At 37.7% G+C, this 21810-nt stretch overlaps 1 protein-coding gene across 1 annotated transcript; it reads right to left on the bottom strand.

Annotated features, from left to right (window-relative positions):
- Positions 1-3136: 3136 nt before the first annotated feature.
- LOC104441029 (stem-specific protein TSJT1) lies at positions 3137-5145 on the bottom strand. Its single transcript, XM_010054029.3, has 4 exons — positions 4752-5145; positions 4154-4394; positions 3920-4040; positions 3137-3571 (listed from the first exon to the last, which is right to left on the bottom strand). Exons 1-4 carry the CDS (start codon positions 4991-4993, stop codon positions 3375-3377), a joined length of 801 nt encoding a protein of 266 aa, XP_010052331.2. The 5' UTR covers positions 4994-5145; the 3' UTR covers positions 3137-3374.
- Positions 5146-21810: the final 16665 nt, after the last annotated feature.

The following is a 21810-nucleotide window of genomic DNA, read 5'->3' as shown; positions in this document are numbered from 1 at the left end:
TGGGATAGAATTTTATATTTATAGAAATTTAACTTGTATACTTATAGGATATGTGCGCTAGGAGTCTTCAAACTCGTTACGAAAGAAAGTGCAATTAGATCATAAAATTTATCAAATTGAAGTAATCAAGTCCCTCTTTCATTAACTTTACAATTTGGCTAACGAAAAATACCAGCATGACTTTTTTTTTTTTTTTGCTAAAAAAAGGAAATTTTATTATTATTTTCTCCATATATATAGTAAAACGTTTTTAAAAAATAGATAAAAGAAAGAAGGATATTGCAAGAAAATTTTTTAAGATAAAAGCAGGCAAGCCATTGGGCAGTTGTTTTCCTACAAATTTTAAGATTTTTAGTGCACTTATCTTTGATTTTTATATAAAGAACATTTCAACCAATAAGATCGCACAAAATCCTTTATCACAACAAAAACGGTTCAATCATTAGCTTTTTTTTTTTTTTTCTTTTTGTGGATGTTTGTATCTTTTTCTTTTTTCCTTTTTTGGGAGGGGGTTCCAGCTCTTGATGATATAGGCCATGTTTGTTAACGTTCTTTTTTTTCTGTTTATGAACAAAATTTATGTTTTTTTGTTCCAAATCTATTTTTTTGTTTCCAAATCTTTTTTTGTTTCCGAAACACATTTGGAAAAACAAGAAATAAGAAAAACATGTTTCTTGTTTCGGAATGTTTTTAAAAACAAATTTTCTCTCTCCTCTCTTTTTTTCTTCTTTTTTTTTCTTCTTTTCTTTTTCTTTTTCTTTGGCTGTCGCCGGCCTCGGCCATGGCCGATGACCGACCGTTGAGGGCCGGCGACCTCGCCGGAGCGTCGCCGGCCCCTGCTGAGGCTTGCCGGCCTGGCGGTGACTCGGCTAGGCCGAGCCTCGCCGGTGGTAGGGCGAGCTTGGGCTCGCCTGATTCGGCGAGCCCAAGCTCGCCTGCCAAGGCGAGGCAAGGCTGGCGAGCCCAAGCTCGCCCTGTCGACCAAGGCGAGGCCACGACCAGCCAAAAGAAGAAAAAAAGAAAAAGAAAGAAATAAAAATAGAATAAAAATATTTAAAAATTAAAATAAACAAAAAAGAATACAAATTTACCAAACGTGTTTCTATTCATTTTTATTCCCGAACAAGTTTACCAAACGCATTCTTCTGTTCAAAAATTGTTCATCGGAGTATAAATAGTTTTTTCTATTTCTGTTCCCTTAAACAATTTTTGAACAGAAACGTTACCAAACGGGCCTTGATATAATTATGTGGATGAATAGTACAGTGCTTAATGAATCCTCATTAATAGTGAACACCGACTATGTCATCAATTTATATGCAACATATCTACTGCCTGTACCTTTTTCATTTCATTTGGCTAAATACTCAAGTCTGGCTTGTACCTTTCATATCTTATCTACTTGTTTCTCTTCCAAAAATAATTTCTCCAGTCACCTTCATTTTGTGCATAATTTAATTGCTACTAAATTTGGAGTTCAGAGAATTACAGGCATTACTGTGTTTGACATAACAGAGGCCAAAAGTTATGATCTGTTGCCAGATTGGGAGGTATGTCCTCTTGATTTTTTGTTTGCAATGGCTATGCAGAAAGTTGTTGTGCCCATATCATACGACTAGGTTCCCTGATATTTTTTGGGCTTTGTCTTATGTTGGAGAGTTTAAATGGACTATTTCTGATTGCTAAATCCATAATTAGCTTTACAAAATTGGCATATCTTCGGTTTGAAGACAATCTTAGTACACTAAACATGGTTGGTCGACCAAGTGTTGACCTCATAATAGTGAGAGTAGCCAAGTCAGATTAGGTGAAATTGAAGCATAGGGACGTAGTTGCTGTTTTTTCTTCTTCTTTTTTTCTTTTTCATTTTTCAAACAAATCAACGCTACTGTTTTAAAGTAATTTCTTTCTTCAATATATCAATCCAAATATACCATCACATTACTTTTGTTGGCCAATGTTGTTAACTGGAGCCTTTTCTTTAACTTAATGTTTGATGACCTTATTTTCCATAAGATATGGGATTAATATGTGTAATAAGAACTTCATTTGTAACGCATTTGATGTAAGTGCTTTTCTTTATATCATTTCATAGTCAAGATACAGTTTGGATTCATCAGCATACATTAGTCCGACTAAACAGAAAATAGAAATCAACATTTGCCTTAAAATCACGGAGAAGAGTACTTGATAGGTGAGCAAACTTTAAGTTATGCTTCATTGCTAACGTTTCACATTATTGTTGGACATCATACCACTGACTTCTTTAGACATTGTCTGTCGAGTATATAAATCACTTTGAAAAGGTTAAAAAATGTGGCACTGCATATTATGAATAATTATGATATTTTTTTTTTTTTTTTTTTGGCAAATTGACCATGGCCATTAAAAAAGTTAGAAGGACATGAAAGTCTCTGGAAATAAGTTTCTTACAATATTAACTCCTAAGCTTTTCATTAATTGACTAATAATATAAGAGCTATTCAAATTCTCTTAATGTATCAATAAACTTCTGTTTTGCTTTTTATTTACATTTTCCTTTGATGAAAATAGATCATATAAAGAATATTGCCTTGTGTATGGCACAGGCAATCTTTTGATATTGCTAAAAGCAGAGTGCTCTACATGTCAAGAATAAATTACATGATAAGATCATTCTTGCTTTCGGAATGATTTATTCATTTTTCTCACTTTATCCACTTGATGCTCTGAAAGTTTTTTTTTTTTTTTGGTAAAATTGATACTCTGTAAAGTTGATGTGTAGAAATGAAAGAAAAATTAAAATGTAAGCAGCAATGCTGAGTAGACCATGTCAAAGAACATAGTCCATCTTCCGTCTCTTATCACCATCCCCATTGATCTCTCGAGAAAATGAGCCAACAAAATTTGGGTGATTGCCACATGCAAGTTGAGTCAAATTGCTCGGTAACCCAAAAGCTGTTCATCAAGAATCAGGCAGTATGTAGTCAATTAGACAATTTGAAGCGATGAAATAAATGCACAAAACAAATCAAACACGACAAATATAAAAAGATGAAAACCAGGGAATCCCAATTACACCTTCCAATGAAGATGATATATGATGAAAACCGAAATTTCAGATACAAACGAATTAAGTTCATGTTCTATAAGCTAATTTTCGCTACCAAATTCAGATCATTTTTATTAATGTTCTAAAGGGTCAAACATGTACATAAGCAGCAAAGACGTGCAACTTTCCCAATGGGAAACCCACCAAAGTCAGCTCGAGAGTAGAAGAAGAAGAAGAAGAAATGACAACGAAAAATCCAAGCAGGAAATTGAAAAAAGAAAATTACAAAGGCAGAATCGAACTTTCGATCTTTGCTTAAAATGGGTTTCTTCCTAAGGGATTATTATAATGCATTTTGGCCCCAAACTGCCCAGTCGGCTTCACTCCCAACGCGTGGCATAGCGTGAACCTTGGACTGGACATCGACCTTGAAATTGGCCCCGCACATGACTCCCTCGCTGTCGATTCTTGGCATCGCCTTCACCTTGTTCCTTGGATGTTCGAAGCTCATCAATCCATGCTCGCTATGAAACATACATCCTGCACCCCAAAAATAAAAATAAAAAGTTACAAAATAAACCCATTTTCAGTAATTTAATTATCACGCATATTCTCTCCATTTTTTCAAAACATTTTCAACAATTTGAATCATTAATATCGTGATTTTCCTTATTATTGAAAGATATTTACAGTTCACAAACCGTAAAAGATATTTTCAGTAATTTTAATTATTAAGCATATTCTCTAACGTTAAAAATGAAAGGAACCCAATTTCAGTAATTTAACTATTAAGCATGTTCTCTCATTTTTTTCAAAACATTTTCAATAATTTGAACTGTTAATCTCTTGATTTTTCTAATTATTGAAAAATATTTACAGCATACGAACCTGCTGGGAATGGAGCAAACGACTTGGCACAGCTCCCTTTCACGGCCTCCAAGTTGTCCGAGATCACTAGAGAGCCGTCTGCTGCAATCCCCCAGAACAGCCTCACCCCTTCTTCCGCTCCCTATATTTTCATCATCAAGAATTGGAAAAAATTTCAGATTTAAAGAATTTCTTTTTTTTCCTTTGTTTTTTTTTGCTAAAATGAACAGAATTGAATGTTGTTGAGGAGCTTACGGATGCAGCGAATACGGTCCTGGCCTTGCCATCGTAGAGCACGAAGCTGTAGTCGCCGTCCAGGTCCTTGAGGACCTGGTCGGCCGGGTATGGGCCCCGGTCGCGGAGGGTCCGGTAGGCCTCGACCACGAGCATGGCCTCGTTCGCGCCCTTGTTCAGGCCGTACTGCTTGATGAGGCTGCACAGGTTGTTCAGGCTGCCCCGGAAGATGCAGTAGATGTCGTCCATGCCGCAGAACAATCTGCCCAGAAAGACAAGGGGGAACACAAAAACTCATTCATTTCAAAATTCAACAACTTCCCATTTCATAATTCGCTCGGCGAAAAGCTCCGATCTCCCAAAAAAAAAAAAAAAATAACTTTGATTCAGAAAGACTGGTTTGCATTGCTAAGACAGTAGATAACTCCTGATGAGCACGACACGAAAAACGTCGACTATACTTTGAATTCATCTGCAATTCTAGCTTTGCTTATATGCAATTTCAACGGAAATTGCCATCCATCACATTATGAAGGCGTCACATTTATATTCTTGCTCTCCCCAATAAGATCGTTCTAAACTTACTGCTCAAGCGCGCGAGAGAGAGAGAGAGATTAACCTTTGATGGACCGAGTAGGACTTCTCGGGGCGAGCGTAAGCGAGCAGGGCGCCGTCTTCGAAGCTGACCGAGAAGGCATTGCTGCTGCCGCTGCCGGACTGATGGGTAGCCAGGAAATCCTCCAATATCTCCCTCGGGAACTTGGGCTCCCTCGTTGCCGCCGCCGCCGCCGCCTGCATCGGGTGCGGGCTGTTGAGCTCCTGCGGCGGGTGAGCCAGGCCCTTCTTGAATATCCCCAGCATTTTCCTTCCCTTTTTCGCAATACCACAATCAAACTCCCACAGAAAGAACAAGGACTCGAACTTGAACAGAGCTTGGAATCGACCCTGGAAATCGATGAAACAGTGGGTTTGGAGAAGATCGGATGAATTGATGATGATGGTGGAGATCTGCCCGTCTTCGGTGCGTATTTATACATGGTGGGGGGAGGGGGACCAACGTGGAAACGTTATCCGGAATGGCGGCCCAATGACAACAGAACACGTGTAAACTAATTTTCTTTTGTTTGTTTGTGTAGACGGTGATGAGGCCTTGCCTGAGGTTGAGGAGGAGTGAGGACCGTGTTCGGTCGTTTGTTTTCTAAGTAACTGTGTCGGTTTGCTTTCGTATAATCAAAGCGATTGAATTGCACGAATTGCTCAAATAAATATAATATTGATTAGATAATTTATTCATTAAAAACATTTGAGGATTTTTAACGAGTTTGCTTATAAGTATGGATTAAGCTTACATCTCCGACTCAATAAAATAATCGAAAAACCGACAAAAAATTAGATTCGGGTAAAAAATGAATTGATACAACCAATCTCTTAAAATCATAGGGAAAATTTTTTCTAGCTCCATAATTTTTTTTTCTTTTCTTTTTGTTTTATTGTTAAAAAGAGAAAAAAAAATAGAAGAAATATTAAAAACAAAAACAGGGCGTTATCTCGAATGTTGATCTGGCAGAGAAAAATGTTATTTATACATAAAAGCAATAGCAACAATTTTTTTTTTTTTTTGGTAATAAATTTGTAAGTTTTGGAAGTACGAGGAGCTGGTCAAAAGTAGCCTTATCCACAAGAAGCGGATGTGACGCTTGACGCCGATCCGAGTCAGCCATGTCGGTTATCTCGTCTTATCCCAGTCATCTCCATATCCTCTTCTACCCCATTTATTGATTTTTTTTATTCCTTTTTTGGAATTAAAAATTCAAAAAAAAAAAAAAAAGTGCACAACCCCAGTCCGACACAGAATCCCGCAAACATGTCGGACCACTCCGTTTGACTACCCGTTGGGCCTGAGTATGTGGCCCAAATCCAGGCCCAAGGAAGAGAGAGCAAAGATTAACGGGCACTCTCGAAATCTTCTAAACCATGAACAAAGCGGTGGGCTATCAAGAGTCGTTTGGATCAAATTTGGATGAACGTGGGCCGCCGAGGCAAAGGGTCTGGTGGCGGCGGGGCGATGAAATTGATTCAGATGTTCAAGGGCGGTTCTATGGTTTTCTAGGTCGAATTCATACATTATGATTTGAAATGGAAGTTATTGAGTCTACGGTCTAGTTTGGTTCGGTTCGATTTTCTTTTTTCTTCTAAAGGTCTACTAGAAAATATATATAGGTATGAAGAAATAGGTCGCCTTTGATTCGCGTTGTTCCATATGTCTCTTTCTTTGTACTCAGTCTCAAGAGAAGATCCTCTACTTCATATATGGAAGGAGGAAGAGAGGGAGAGAGTGTCTGCCGTGTGATAAATATATGAAAGGTTTTTCAAATTGACATGTGATATTCCCTTCGCAAATGATCCAAGAAATAATGATTCCATGCTTTAGGACTGAGCGACTTGATCGATTCATCACGAGAAATGAACTGAATTTGCCTTATCTGGCCAATTCACATGGGGACTAGTCTAGTTCTCGATTTCAAAGATTGGGAGTCGAACCCGTTTGAATCAATTCACCTCTAATCTTGACGTCTCTCTCTTTGCCAGCAATTTTACGACTCGATGACTGAGTATTGATGGGATAGAGTTTAGGTGATGAGATAAGTAGTATCGGCATCGTCCTCCGGTCCCATCACCACCATATCATTCTTCTCGAGTCCTGCCCTCTTTTTCTCTTTAGTTTTTCGTTCACCGATCTCTTTACCCATTGCTTCTACCCCTTTGACGTTCCTCCGTTTGTACCATACTCATGCGATATGTGCACTTCAGCGATGCTGCTTCCCCAGCATTTTTTGAGTTTCGTGTCATTTTGACATCGTGGGTGAAACATTTGAATGAGCTGCTCCAGGTCTGTTTCTTTGCCAGTAGTTGATGTGCTTTTGGGGGATAGGCCGGTTCCCTAGTTGACCCTGGAATTGACTAGTGCGGTTCTAGGCTGAGTCTTGGATCAACCGGGGTTGATTTCCAGTCCTAAAAATTGGAAACCGGCCTTGAGAGGGCCTATCCAATCTGAAATCGATCACTCTAACATTTTGCTTGGTGTTGCACACTTTGTAGTTCGAGAGTTACTCTTTCAATGAACTTTTAGTTGTAAAATATCTAAAATACTTAATAACATACACTATAGGTTGGATAGAATTTTATATTTATAGAAATTTAACTTTGATTTTTATAGGATATGTGCGCTAGGAGTCTTCAAACTTATTACGAAAAAAGTGCAATTAGATCATAAAATTTGTCAAATTGGAGCAATCAAGTCCATCTTTCATTGATACTTACAATTTGGCTAACGAAAAATGCCAACATGACTTTATTTTTGCTATAAAAAAAAAGATTTTTTTATTACTTCGCCATATATATAGTAAAAAGTTTTAAAAAATAGATAAAGGAAAGAATGATATCATAAGAAAAAAGTTTAAGATAAAAGCAGCAAGCCATTGGGCAGTTGTTTTGTTACAAAATTTAAGATTTTTAGTGCACTTATCTTCAATTTTTATATAAAGAACACTTCAACCGACAAGATCGTACAAAATCCTTATCACAACCAAAACGGTTCAATCACTATATACATTTTTTATGTTCCAAGAATCTAGACAATTCGAATGGTCGGTGGTCTACTTCGGCCCCCTAAATCTCTCGAGATAGTCTCCTTGACAAATGTTGTCATGTCATTCGCACGAAAAGATATTTATGGCAGGACTTGAATAAGTCCAAAGAGAGCGACCTATCAAATAATGTAGACATTGTCTTGAGCACGCAACCTTTTCTGATCGCAAGGTCAAGAAGAGAGTGACTTGTCAAATAATTTCATCGACCGATCAACTTTAAGGACACTTTAAGTAATGTCCTAACTTCCACTAGAGCCATTTACATGAGTGGTACTAGATTAGGTTCGCTTGTCTTGATAATCTAATTTGAGTAGTCAGACAGTTAGGTTGGATTAGGTGGACATATATGAAAATATCTATACAATAGATAGAGGGAGATCATGCAGATATAAATAACATAGAAACCCTCCTTCTAGACAAATGTTGGATATTTTGACACTGCGTTTTAGGTGCAAGCCGGATTAGGGATCATGAGTGGAATTTGACGGGAGGCCACATGCATGAAATAAACCGTAGTAGAAGCCATGAGTTTATATCATGTTAGAATAGTTGACCCAAAAGCTTAAGTTGCTAATAGGTTGATGGAGAAGACATGTAAATCAAAAGTATATAAATCATGTATGCAAACGTAGGATGCTTTAATAATAAATATAGCTTGAAGTCTAAATCGACTGAGCTTTTAAGAGTTTATGGCTTGATTACTAATATGTGCTCGTCGAGTTGGGTCTCTCAATTCAAGCTTGAAAGTCTGAGCATCCATATACAATAAATAAAACTTCAAAGACACATGCATCGCTCCCAGATTGAGATCTAACTTTCGAGTTCATATTACTCTTCCTTCTATGCATATCAATATGCACGTATTTTCGAATTTCGGTGCACTATACTTTCATTGCATCTAATATCCATAGAATTCGCATTCCATACGAGCTTCATCTACTCATCTTATGCTTTCACCGAGGACTCTCCAACTTTGCTAGGTTCCTATCACCTCAAATCAAAATGAATCATCATCGTATGATATTTTAGGAGTAAGCAATTCTAATTTCCATTCGGGTTCCATTTAAAATTTGGAACTTCCTCGTTAGAATAGGTTCTTTAATTTTTTAAACTTAAAACCTACTTTATCACAAATTCTAGGATCAGATTTTAGAATTTACTCAAGTTCTATCTATACTCTTAATTGAACGGTTACAATGAATTATTGCCTCTAATAATTACTCTTCGTTACAATTTAGTGACCACATTTCATATTTAAACATCAAAGATTATGAAAAATTAACAAAATAAAAATCACAGCCATAAATATCATCATAAATGAAGACTTAGATAAATAATTTTAGAATATACACTCTTCATTAAATATCATGGAATCCCACAGAATCGTGCAAAAATATAAATAAGAAAATCATAAAGACTTATCTCAAATCACTAAAATGGGTTTCAAAATGAAATATCATATCTATTTTAGAATCTTAAATCGATTCGACGGTAAATCAATGATTTTCATCTTTATTCTAAAATCATGCTCATCTTTATGATGATGATGCTGCTGCTGTTATGAGGATGATATTTTTCCAGTCGGCACGATCACGTCGCTAGCGAAAGGCCGCAATCAAGTCAGATGATCCAAGTTGAACGTGCCAAACTCTTAAACTAACACGTAAACACAACCGATCAATCATTGGGGGTCGCGCGATTTGACTCCCCCGCGTACGGTTTCGCACGGCGAACGCGGTACTACCTGCGGCTCGCCGGCAAAAAAAAATCTCCCGTCGTCTCGTCGGGACTCGTTTTGTCTCGACCCGCGCGGGACCGCATCTTTCCGATCACGGCGAGATCCCTCGGTCCCCACGTGGCAACGGACCGTACGCGGTTGAAAAGCGCAGCTAGATAGAGAGAGGAGAGGGCACTTCGGGACCGACACGTGTCGGTCGTGTCCCCCGACGCCTGCCCTGGATCGGATTTGTGTGGCGAGGCGAGGGTTTCGTGTACGGAGGGACGGGTGCGGGTGGGATAACGACGGCCGGGGGCTCTGCGATCGCTGGCCTTTCGTTCTTCTCGTGGGCCGGATATTTTTTCCCGGGGGGCGGAGCCATTTATCTGCTCATGGTTTTCAATTATTTTATTTTTGTTTCTTCTTGAGTTAGTTGAGAGATGAGGGTTATCAAACTTACACCGTTATCCAAGGAAAAAAAAAATGACGTGTCTTGTTAAAATATCAAAAATCGAGAACTTTCAATTAAGTGCGATGCATATCGGTTTCTCGATCTCCTTTTATCATGATAGGATAAATTTCAGGTGTATTTTCCACGTGCTGTTCAAGTAGATATGTGCATCTTAAATATTTTTAACACTCACCCATTATGAGAGATTATGTAAGATCACCATTGATTGTTCTAAATACTAAAACTATTAGTGTGATTTATTATTTAAATATTATTAACAATAAATTTCGGTATCCTTAAGCCCGCTCTTTTGGATGATTGATTGGTGACCAAGACACCTCTGTGGGTTTAATAGATGGTCATCACCCTTTTGTCAGCCATTGTCGTCGATGGGTCGAGATTTGAGTAGCGTGGAGCAACACCCTCACCCCATTGCTTTTGACTTTAATGTTCATTCCAATGATGCATCTTCATTGATTGATCTTTGATCAAACCGAACTACTTCTATTCATAATAAAACATTTCATTTTGTCTGATTTCGATATAAAACTTTCCCACACCCCTCACTATTTTATCTTTCAACAACATCACCCACTTTCGATCCCAAGTCTTTGAATTATTCGCATCGAAGCGTTCGTATTATGTATAATATCCATGCAGAAGGAGCTGAATTATCGTTTTGAATAGGTAGGTAGCCATTAACATGGTTGCGCTTAAATTCATTTGCATCTTCCGAACATTTAAGTAGTCTCTACTAACTTCAGGAAGATATATGCACAAATTGCACGAATTCCTCGTGCTTCTCCTTCTTGTCTCTTTGCAAATTACCATGGAGAAAAGATCTTCGCGAGGTTGAGTTTCTCTTCTAACATTTGGTTGAGAACTCAGCTACAATTTGCACCACGAGCTGGTTGGGAATCCACAGTATCTTCTTCCACAAGATTGTCTTCTTGTCCAAGAGCAAACGATGTCCTTTGTCCTTTCGTCAATGAAGAAACGAACGGCTGCTGGAGAATACCAATGCGTAAACAGACGTGAACAAATTGTATTTTGGCAGAAGCAAAGTTGACAGGAATTTCAACCTTTTTGATTCCTCGAGAGGATTGCCCTCGTTTTCAGCTTTGGTCCGTCCCTTGAAATAGAGACCGGAAAACCCTAGCGCAAGACGAACGTTTCGATATTTTGATAATTTAACTTGGGAATGAAATAATACTGCTGGAATGTCTATAGAAAACACGACCTATAAGGAATTTAAACACCCGTGATTAGAAATAACACATGGAATTTGACGAATGGGGCTCACGTGAGAATAAAGTGGGAGAGAACCTGATTTTAATATCATATTATAATGTTCAGAAATTACATGTATATAAAGAGCACTTAAACAAACTAAATCAAATGATGTGGGACACACTAAACTATTTCTTGTTAAGATTGTCCTTATGGGAACTGGGTCAACCTGTGGTTGAGGACAGTGCCGTAAGGCGTGTCAACACAGCTGTGAGCATTTAACCTACTCTCACTCACTCTAGGCACGGGAGTCTACTATATCTGCCTACCCAGTAGTAACCAGAATCGAAGTCTTGACTTGGTGTCTACATTCACCATCGTGAGGCCCCATAATTCCCTGTCTATCTTTTTCTTCCTGACAGAGAGGGAATATGAGGACAGCACGGGGTCTCTCACCCTAGGCCGGTTTTCCCGCCTGTTTCCTCCATGAGGCTTTTAAGGACTTGCTCAGGTCCAAAAGATTGTCCTTTTGGAGAAAGGGGGAAAAACAAAGACAGATTTCCATGGCATATTTTGTTTTGCATTAAAAATTTTCTCATATATTCTTCTAATTTGTTGCTTTAAAATTTCTTGAAAATAGTATAATTCCCTTCTTGGATTGTTCATCTCTAGGGTTCCTTTGGATAATTACGTGTTGCAAAGGACCGTCAATTAGTCTAGAGATTCATTTGTTGACATCACATTTTTACTCAAAAGTTTAAACTAATGATACACGAACATTTTAACAATCTCCTGCTAATGTGCTTGTGCGAGCTCGTTGTTAGGTCTTCTCCTTTATCGAACCAAGAAAATCCTATATCATTTATTGAGAGCATGTGGTTGAAGTCTGATGCTTTCATTAGTGAAGAATGGGGAAAGTACCAAAAAAATCTTAAACATATTGTATTTGTACCAATTTAATCATAAACCTTTTAATTTGATCAATATAGTCATAAAATCTATCCACATTTGTACCAATTCAGTCCATCCAACCAATTTAGGTTGAAAATTGCTAATGCAGATGCTGGCCGACTAACGTGGCATGATCACGGTGATGTGGACATTTTAATAATTTTTAAAATTTTTAAAATTTTTAAAATAATTTTTAAATTTTTTTAAATTTTTAAATAATTTTTTGAATTTCTTTTATTTTTTTTTACTTCCCCTTTTTCTTTTTCCAGTGACCATCGTTGGCCACAGGCAAAGGTCGGCCTCAGCAGGCCAAAGGCGAGCACCGACCAAGTGAGACCCCCTCATCAGATTTAGCAAGATTGACCCTTCCCAAGCCAAGGCAGCCTTGCCACGTGCCTAGGAACGGCTGGTCGAACCTCACCCTCGCTTAGGTAAGGCCTATGGAGGCTAACCCTCGCTTAGGCAAGGCGTGACGAGGCCACTCCAACCTAGGCAAGGGTTGGCCTTGCCGGATTTAGCAAGGGGTTCTCACTTAGACGGCTGACACTTGCCCTCACCCAGCCTTAGCCCAATGAGGTCAATCGTCACCTGTGGCCGAAGAGGGCAACCTCGCCTAGGTGAGGCCAACCCTCACCGGCCATGGCTATGGTTGATGGCCAGCAATGGCCACCAGAAAAAATAAAAGGAAAAGACAAGGTAAAGGAAAAAGAATAAAGAAAAGAAATCATAAAGCAATTTAAAAAATATATTAAAAATGTCTACGTTAGCGTCAACCATGCCACATCGACTAACCAATGTTCATGTTAGTAATTTTCGGCCTAAATTGACTGAATGGATTGAATTGGTATCAATATGAAAATGTTTAGGATTAAATTGATTTAATTGAAAAGTTTGAAATTGAATTGGAATAAATATAATAGGCTTAGAGCTTTTTTAGTACTTTTCCCATGGAGAATGCCGAGAGGAAAATCAAGTTTGAGCCCATCAACATATCTATTTGGATCCATCTTCACTAAAAAAATTAAGCTAATGAGTCATGAGCTAACTACGATATAATTACCTTTACACGCCACACTAATTTATCAATGTAATACCTTATCAATACAACTCATACATGCATTTCAATATGCTCCATGCATAAAATGTTTTCAATTGACATCACCATATAGGACTTTCCATTCATCACAAATCACAATCCACGTCCATGTTTGCTTAGATCATTGACGAGGAAAGCTGCGGCAGTGGAGCGCATTCGTTGACCAGAAAAACAGCATAAGCTTGACTCAAAAGTTCACAAAATAAATGGCTCATATGGTGGAGAAAGATATTCATTCACAAAAGTTTTTTTTTCTTTTTTTTGGTCGGCATTCACAAAAGTTATGACCACTTTGGTGATTTAATTGCTTCACTTTGCATGCCGCGATTGTTAGAGTGTCCATTTGGAAAGTTTAAACTTACATATAAAAGGCTTTGTTGACAAATAATGTACAATATTTTCCAGAATAGGAATGACACATGTTATTTGATCAATGGAATGTCATACAAGAGAAATAAACTAAGGCTACATGTGGGTCCAATATCACGTAAGAATGTGCAATCCAAAAAAATTAAAACTTATAAGCTTTGTTGACAAGCGAGCCCATGTGTATATGAATGGTATGTAAACCCCATCGGCAAATAATGTGAGATATTTTTAATGACCAGTTGTTAAAAATAACACATATCGTTCCTAATCAAAGAAAAAGAAATTATAAGATAAAAACAGTAAGCCATTGGGCCATTTTGTTTTGCGACAAATTTTAGAATTTTCAGTATATTTATCTCTCATTTTTATATAAAAAACATTTCAATTGACGCCAACCAGGATAAAAGATCCCATTGAAGCGACAACAATGAAATTTATAGTAAGAGGAAAATCCATCGACTTTGTGAGGGTTCAAGTCCCTCCTCGTCTAATTCTAGTCATTAAATAAATGAAAGTTTCATGAATAACTAATTGATTTCCTTTATAAAAGAATCAATTAAAAAAGATCCTATAATTAAAATTAGGAATTCGATCGTACAAAATCCTCGTCACGAAAATGGATCGATCACTAAATACATTTTTTATCTTCCAAGAATCTAGACGATTCGAATGGTTGGGGGTCTACTTCGCCGCCGCCCACCAAGCTCGTGAGAAAGTCTCCTTGACAAATGTTTTCTTCTCATTCGCACGAAAAGATATTTACGGTTGGACTTGAACAAATTCAGGAGAGCGACTTATCAAATGGTTCATGTAGACATTGTCTTGCCCACGCAACCTTTTATGATCTCAAGTTCAAGAGAGTGACTTATCAAATAATTTCATCGATTGATCAACTTTAAGGACCCTTTAAGTAATGTCCTAACTTCCACTAAAGCCATTTGCATAATAAAATAAAATAAAATTGGTAGTAGATTAGGTTGGCATATCCGAACATCGGGTTTGTGTAGTGATGGGCAGCCAAGCTAGATCAGGTGGGCATATATGGAAAAATATATGTGCGATTACAACAGACCAGTCCAAAAGCTTTAACTAATAGGTGAAAGGAGATCGTGTGGATATAAGAACATACAATCCTTTTTAGACAAATGTTGAATACTTTAACACTGTGTTTCATGTGTAAGTCGGACAGGGGACACAAGTAGAATTTGACGAACAAGAGACCGCATGCACAAAATAAATCGGAGCAAAAATTGGGTTAATACCAAGTTAGAGTGGCTGACCCAAAAAGGTTAAGCTCTAATAGGTGGATGGAAACAATATATAAAACCATGTACACAGATGTAGGGTGCTTCAACAATATATATAGCTTGAGGTTTGAAATCGACTAAGCTTTAAGTGTTTATGGCTCAATTACTAACATGCACTTGTCAAGTTGGGTCTCTCAATTCAAGTAAACTCACAATTCCGAGCATCAAAATACGATAAATAGGACTTCGAAAAGACCCACACTTCGCTCCCGGCACGAGATCTAACTTTCAATTTCGTATTACTCTTCATTCTGAGCAATTTGATTTCCACGCATTTCCCACTTTCAATGCACTTTACTCTCCATCGCATCTAATATCTGCAGAATTTGCATTCCATACTAGCCTGATATGCTCATCTTACGCTTCAAGCGAGGGACTGTCCAACAATCTCAATCGCTAGGTTCCTATCACCTCGGATCATCATTGTACAATATTTTAGAGGTGATTGATTTTAAGTTTCGTCTAGATTCCACCTGAAATCTAGAACCCACCTATCAAAACAAGTTCTCCAATTTTTAAAACCTAAAACATTTCTTGCATATCAAGGAATCCGAAACTTATTTTGTTACAGGTTCCAAGGTTAGTATTAAGGTTTACGCAAGTTTCATCTATACTTTTAATTAAACGGTTATAATAAATCATCGTATTTAATTATCACCATTCGCTACAATCCATCAATCACATTTCATATTTGGACACACGAAAATTATGAAAAATTAATAAAGTAAAAATCTTAATTATAAATATTATCGAAAATGGAAGTTTAGATAAGTGATTTTAGATTACATACTCATTATTCGAAGTAAGTAGTTCCGACTTTCATTTAAGTTTTATCTAAAACTTGGAACCTATCAATAAGAGCAGATTTTCTAATATTTGGAATCTAAAATCTACTTGGTCACAGATTCTAGGATTGTTTCTAGAGTTTACTCAAATTCTATCGAATGGTTGCAATGAATTATCACATCTAATAATTACTTCGTTACAATTTACGGACCATATTTTATATTTAAATATACAAAGATTATGAAAAATTAACAAAATAAAAATCTCAGTCATAAATATCATCATAAATGAAGACGTAGATAAGTAGTTTCCGAATGTATATTTTTCATTGATTATCATGGAATCCCGCAGAATCATACGAAGATATGGAACAAGAAAATCATAAAGACTTGTTTCAACTTACCGATTCTCAATTATATCTAGAACGTGAAACTTAAATTCACCAAAATGAGTTTCTAAATAACATATCATGTATATTTTAGAATCTAAAATCGAATCGACGGTAAATCAATGATTTTCATCTCGATCCTAAAATCATGCTCATGTTTATGATGATGATGATGCTCTTATAAGGATGATATTTTCCCATTGGGCACGATCACGTTGCTTGCGAAAGGCCGCAATCAAGTCAGATGGTCAAAGCTGAACGAGCCAAACTCTTGAACTAACACGTCAACGCATAGGATCAATAATTGGGGTCGCCCGATTTGACTCCCGCGTACGTTTTCGCACGGCGAACGTCGTCTCGTCGGGAGTCGTTTTGTCTCGACCCGCGCGGACCGCATCTTTCCGATCACGGCGAGATCCCACGATCCCCACGTGGCAACGGACCGTACCCGGTCAGACGCGCAGGCACCAGGGAGGGAGAGAGAGGAGAGGGCGCGTCGGGACCGACACGTGGCGGTCGTCTCCCCTCGCCTGCCTGGCTCGGACTTGTGCGGCTGGGTTTTCGTGTACGGATGGATAACGACGGCCGGGGCTCTGTGATCGCTGGCCTTTCGTTCTTGCCGTGGGCCGGATATTTCCCAGGGGGACGGAGACATTTTATCTGCTCATGGTTTTCAATTTTTTTTTTCTTGAGCTAGTTGAGAGATGTGGATTATCAAATCCTCACCGTTATACAAAATTAAAAATGGTGTCATGTTAAAAAACGGAAAATCGAGAACTTTCAATTAAGTGCAATGCCTATCGATTTCTCGACCTCCTTTTAACATGATTGGATAAGTTTCGGGTGTATTTCCCACGTATTGTTCAAGCAAGTGGGTGCATCTTAGATATTCTAAGGCTCCATCCACTATGGAAGATTACATAAAATCACTACTGACTATTCTAAATATTTAAATTGTTAGATGAATGTGTAGTTTATTATTTAAATATTATAACAATAACTTTCGATATCCTTAAGCCTGCTCTTTTGGATGATCGATTAGTGACCGAGATGCCTATGGGTTTTATAGATGGTCATCGCTCTTTTGTCAGCCATTGTCGACGATGGGTTGAGATTTGAGTAGTGCGGAGTGACACCCTAGCCTTATTGCTTTTAACTTTAACGTTCATTCCAGTGATGCATCTTCATTGATTGATCTTCTATCACGACGAACTATTTCTATTTATAATAAAACGTTTCATTTTGTCAAATTTCTAGATAAGACTTTCCCACACCCCTTGCTATTTTATTGATCAACAACATTGTTCACTTCTGATCCCAAGTCTCTGAATTATTCGCATTGAAGCGTTCATATTATTTATACTATCCATGTAGAAGGAGTTGAATTATTGTTTTGAATAGGCAGGTAGCTATTAACATGGTTGCGCTTAAATTCATTTGCATCTTCCGAAAATTTAAGTAGTCTCTACTAACTTCAGGAAGATATATGCACAAATTGCACGAATTCCTCGTGCTTCTCCTTCTTGTCTCTTTGCAAATTACCATGGAGAAAAGATCTTCGCGAGGTTGAGTTTCTCTTCTAACATTAGGTTGAGAATTCAGCTACAATTTGCACCACGAGCTGGTTGGGAATCCACAGTATCTTCTTCCACAAGATTGTCTTCTTGTCCAAGAGCAAACGATGTCCTTTGTCCTTTCGTCAATGAAGAAACGAACGGCCGCTGGAGAATACCAATGCGAAAACAGACGTGAACAAATTGTACTTTGGCAGAAGCAAAGTTGACAAGAATTTCAACGTTTTTGATTCCTCAAGGGGGTTGCCCTCGTTTTCAGCTTTGGTCCGTCCCTTGTAATAGCCACTGGAAAACCCTAGCGCAAGACGAACATTTCGATATTTTGATAATTTAACTTGGGAAGGAAATAATTCTGCTAGAATGTCTATAGAAAACATGACTTATAAGGAATTTAAACACCCGTGATTAGAAATAACACATGGAATTTGACGAATGGGGCACATGCAGGAATAAAGTGGGAAAGAACCTGACTTTAATATCACATTCGAATGTGCGGAAATTATGTGTATATAAAGAGCACTTAAACGAAGTAAATCAATGACGTGGGACTTTAACAATACACTAAATTAATTCTTGTTAAGATTGTCCTTCTATAGAGAGAAGGCGGGGGGGCGGGGCCGATCCAAGGCATATTTTGTTTTGCATTAAAAGTTTTCTCGTATGTTCTAATTTGCTGCTTTAAAATTTCTTGAAAATAGTACAATTCACTTCTTGGATTGTTCTCGTTTGGGGTTCCTTTGGATAATTACGTATTGCGAAGGATTGTCAATCAATCCAGAGATTCATCTGTTAACAATACACGAACATTTTAACAACCTCCTCCTAATGTGCTCGTACAAGCTCGTTGTTAGGTCTTCTCCCTTATCGAACCTTGAAAATCCGATATCATTTATTGAGAGCACAGGGTAGAAGTCCAATACTTTCATTAGTGGAGAATGGGGAAAAGTACTCAAAAAGTCCTAAACCTATTGTATTGATACCAATTCATCCTAATTTTTTTAATTGGACCAACTTAGTTCTAAAGTCTATTCACATTGTACCAATTTAGTCCATCCAACTAATTTAGGTTGAAAATTACTAATGTGGATGCCGGCCGGCTAACATGGCATGGTCAACATTGATGTGGACATTTCTAATAATTTTTTAATAATTTTTAAAATAATTTTTTGAATTTTTTTTCCTTCCCCTTTTCTTTTTCCAATGGCCATCGCTTGCCACAGGCAAAGGTCAACCTCAACAGTCAATGGGCCAAAGGCAAGCATCGGCCAAGTGAGGCCCTCTCATCAGATCTAGTGAGATCAACCCTCGCCCAGGCCAAGGCGGCCTTGCTATGCCTTGGTGGCCTTGCCACGTTTTGCCCAAGCAAGGCTAGCCGGACCTCGCCTTCGCCTAGGCAAGGCCTATGGAGGCTAATGCTTGCTTAGGCAAGGCGTGACAAGGCCACTCCGACTTAGGCGAGGGTTGGCCTCACCAGATTTAGCAAGGGGTTCTCGCTTGGACAGCTGGCACTTGCCCTCACCTAGCCTCGACCCAGCTAGGTTGATTGTCGCCTGTGGCTGACGAGGGCAACCTCGCCTAGGTGAGGCCAACCCTCACTAGCCATGGCTATGGTCGATGGCCAGCAATGGCCACCAGAAAAAAAGAAATGGAAAAGACAAGGCGAAGGAAAAAGAAAAAAGAAAAGAAATCAAAAAGTAATTTAAAAAATGTATTAAAAATGTCCAGCATCAACCATGCCACATTGACTAGCCGGTGTCAACGTTAGTAATTTTCAGCCTAAATTGACTAAATGGACTAACTTGGTATCAATTTGAAAATGTTTAGGACTAAATCGATCTAATTGAAAGGTTTAAAACTAAATTGGAACAAATATAATAGGCCTCAACTTTTTTAGTACTTTTCCCATGGAGAATGCCGAGAGGGAGATCAAGTTTGGCCCATCAACATATCCATTTGGATCCATCTTCATTCAAAAACTTAAGTTAATGAGTTATGAGCCAACTATACTATATTTACATTTACATGCCACACTAGTTTATCGATGTGATACTTTATCAATACAACTCACCTGTGCATCTCAATATGCTTCACATATAAAATGTTTTCAATTGACATCACCGTATAGGATTTTCCATTCATCACAAATCAAAATCCATGTCCATGTTTGCTTAGATCATTGACGAGGAAAGCTGTGGCAGTGGAGCGCATTCGTTGACCGGAAAAACAGCATAAGCTTGACTCAAAAGCTCACAAAATAAATGGCAACATATGGTCGAGAAAGATATTCATTCACAAAAGTTAAATGACCACTTTGGTGATTTAATTGCTTGTGCAAGAATGTCACTTTGCGTGCGGTGATTGTTAGAGTGTCCAATTGAAAAATTTAAACGTACAGATAAAAGGCTTTGTTGACAAATAATGTACAATATTTTCCAGATTAGAAATGGCAAGTGTTATTTGATCAGCGAAATGCCGTACGAGAGAAATAAACTAAGGTTAAATGTGGGTCTAATATTATGTAAGAATGTCCAATCTAAAAAATTAAAACTTATAAGCTTTGTCGACAAGCAAGCCCATACTTATATGAATGGTATGTAAAACCCGTCGTCAAATAATGTGAGAAATTTTTAACAAACATTTGTTAAAAATAACACATATCATTCCTAATCTAAGAATAACAATTTTCAAGATAAAAACCGCAAGCCATTGGGCCATTTTGTTTTGTGATAAGTTTTAGAATTTTTAATATATTTATCTCTCATTTTTATATTAAAAAACATTTCAACTGACAAATATCGCACAAAATCCTCGTCTCAACTTAAACGGATTGATCAATAAATTCATTTTTTATGTTCCAGCAATCTAGACAATTGGAATGGTTGGAAGTCTACTTCGCCGTCGCCGCCCCCCAAAAAAGCTCGTGAGAAAATCTCCTTGACAAATGTTTTATTCTCATTCGCACGGAAGTATATTTATGGTTGGACTTGAACAAATTCAGGAGAGCGACTTAACAAATAATTCATGTAGACATTGTCTTGCCCACGCAACCTTTTATAATCTCAAGTTCAAGAGAGTGACTTATCAAATAATTTCATCGATTGATCAACTATAAGGACCCTTTAAGTAATGTTATAACTTCCACTAAAGCCATTTGCATAATAAAAAAAAAAATTAGTAGTAGATTAGGTTGGCATATCGCGACTATCGGGTTTGCATAGTGATGGGCAACCAAGTTAGATCGGGTGGGCATATATGGAAAATTATATGTGTGATTGTGGCGGACCAATTCAAAAGCTTCGACTTATAGGTGAAAGAAGATCATGTGGGTATAAAGTACAATCCTCCTTAGACAAATGTTGAATACTTTAACATCACGTTTCACGTGTAGGACGGATTAGAGAACACAAGTGGAATTTGATAAAGGGGAGACCGCATGCACAAAATAAATCGAAGCAAAATTGGGTTAATACCAAGTTAGAGTGGCCAACCCAAAAAGGTTAAGCTGCTAATAGATAAATGGAGACAACATATAAATCAAAAGTATATAAACCATGTACACAGATGTAGGATGCTTCAACAATATATATAGCTTGAGGTTTGAAATCGACTGAAACTTATGTGTTTATGGCTCGTTTACTAACATGCACTTGTCAAGTTGGGTCTCTCAATTCAAGTAAACTCACAATTCTGAGCATCAAAATACGATAAATAGGAATTCGAAAAGACCCACACTTCTCTCCCAGATCGAGATCTTGACTTTCGATTTCGTATTACTCTTCCTTCCAAGCAATTTAATTTCCACACTTCCCAATTTCAATGCACTTTACTCTCCATCGCATCTAATATCTGCATAATTCGCATCCCATGCAAGCCTCATAAGCTCATCTTACACTTCAAGCGTGGGGCCGTCCAACAATCTCAATTGCTCTTCAACCCTATCAAGTTCCTATCTCCTCGAATCATCATTGTACAATATTTTAGGGGTGATTAGTTTAAAATTCCGTCTAAATTCCACCCGAAATCTAAAATCCACCCATAAAAACAAGTTCTCTAATTTTTAAAATCTAGAACCTTTCTTGCATTTCCAGGAATTTAGAACTTATCTTGTTAAGGTTCCATCTATACTTTTGATTGAACGATTACAGTGAATCATTGCCTT

This window comes from Eucalyptus grandis, chromosome 4 (genome assembly GCF_016545825.1).
Source record: "Eucalyptus grandis isolate ANBG69807.140 chromosome 4, ASM1654582v1, whole genome shotgun sequence".
In the NCBI taxonomy this organism is placed as follows: Eukaryota; Viridiplantae; Streptophyta; class Magnoliopsida; order Myrtales; family Myrtaceae; genus Eucalyptus; species Eucalyptus grandis.
This window is presented reverse-complemented; position numbering and strand designations above follow the sequence as displayed.

Bases quoted from the DNA above. Each gene is read 5' to 3' on its own strand.
- LOC104441029 (XM_010054029.3), bottom strand. From the start codon at position 4,993: ATGCTGGGGATATTCAAGAAGGGCCTGGCTCACCCGCCGCAGGAGCTC. The intron at 4,395-4,751 runs GTTAATCTCTCT...CTTTCTGGGCAG, and splicing joins TCCTACTCGGTCCATCAAAG to ATTGTTCTGCGGCATGGACG. The intron at 4,041-4,153 runs GTAAGCTCCTCA...ATGAAAATATAG, and splicing joins GGACCGTATTCGCTGCATCC to GGAGCGGAAGAAGGGGTGAG.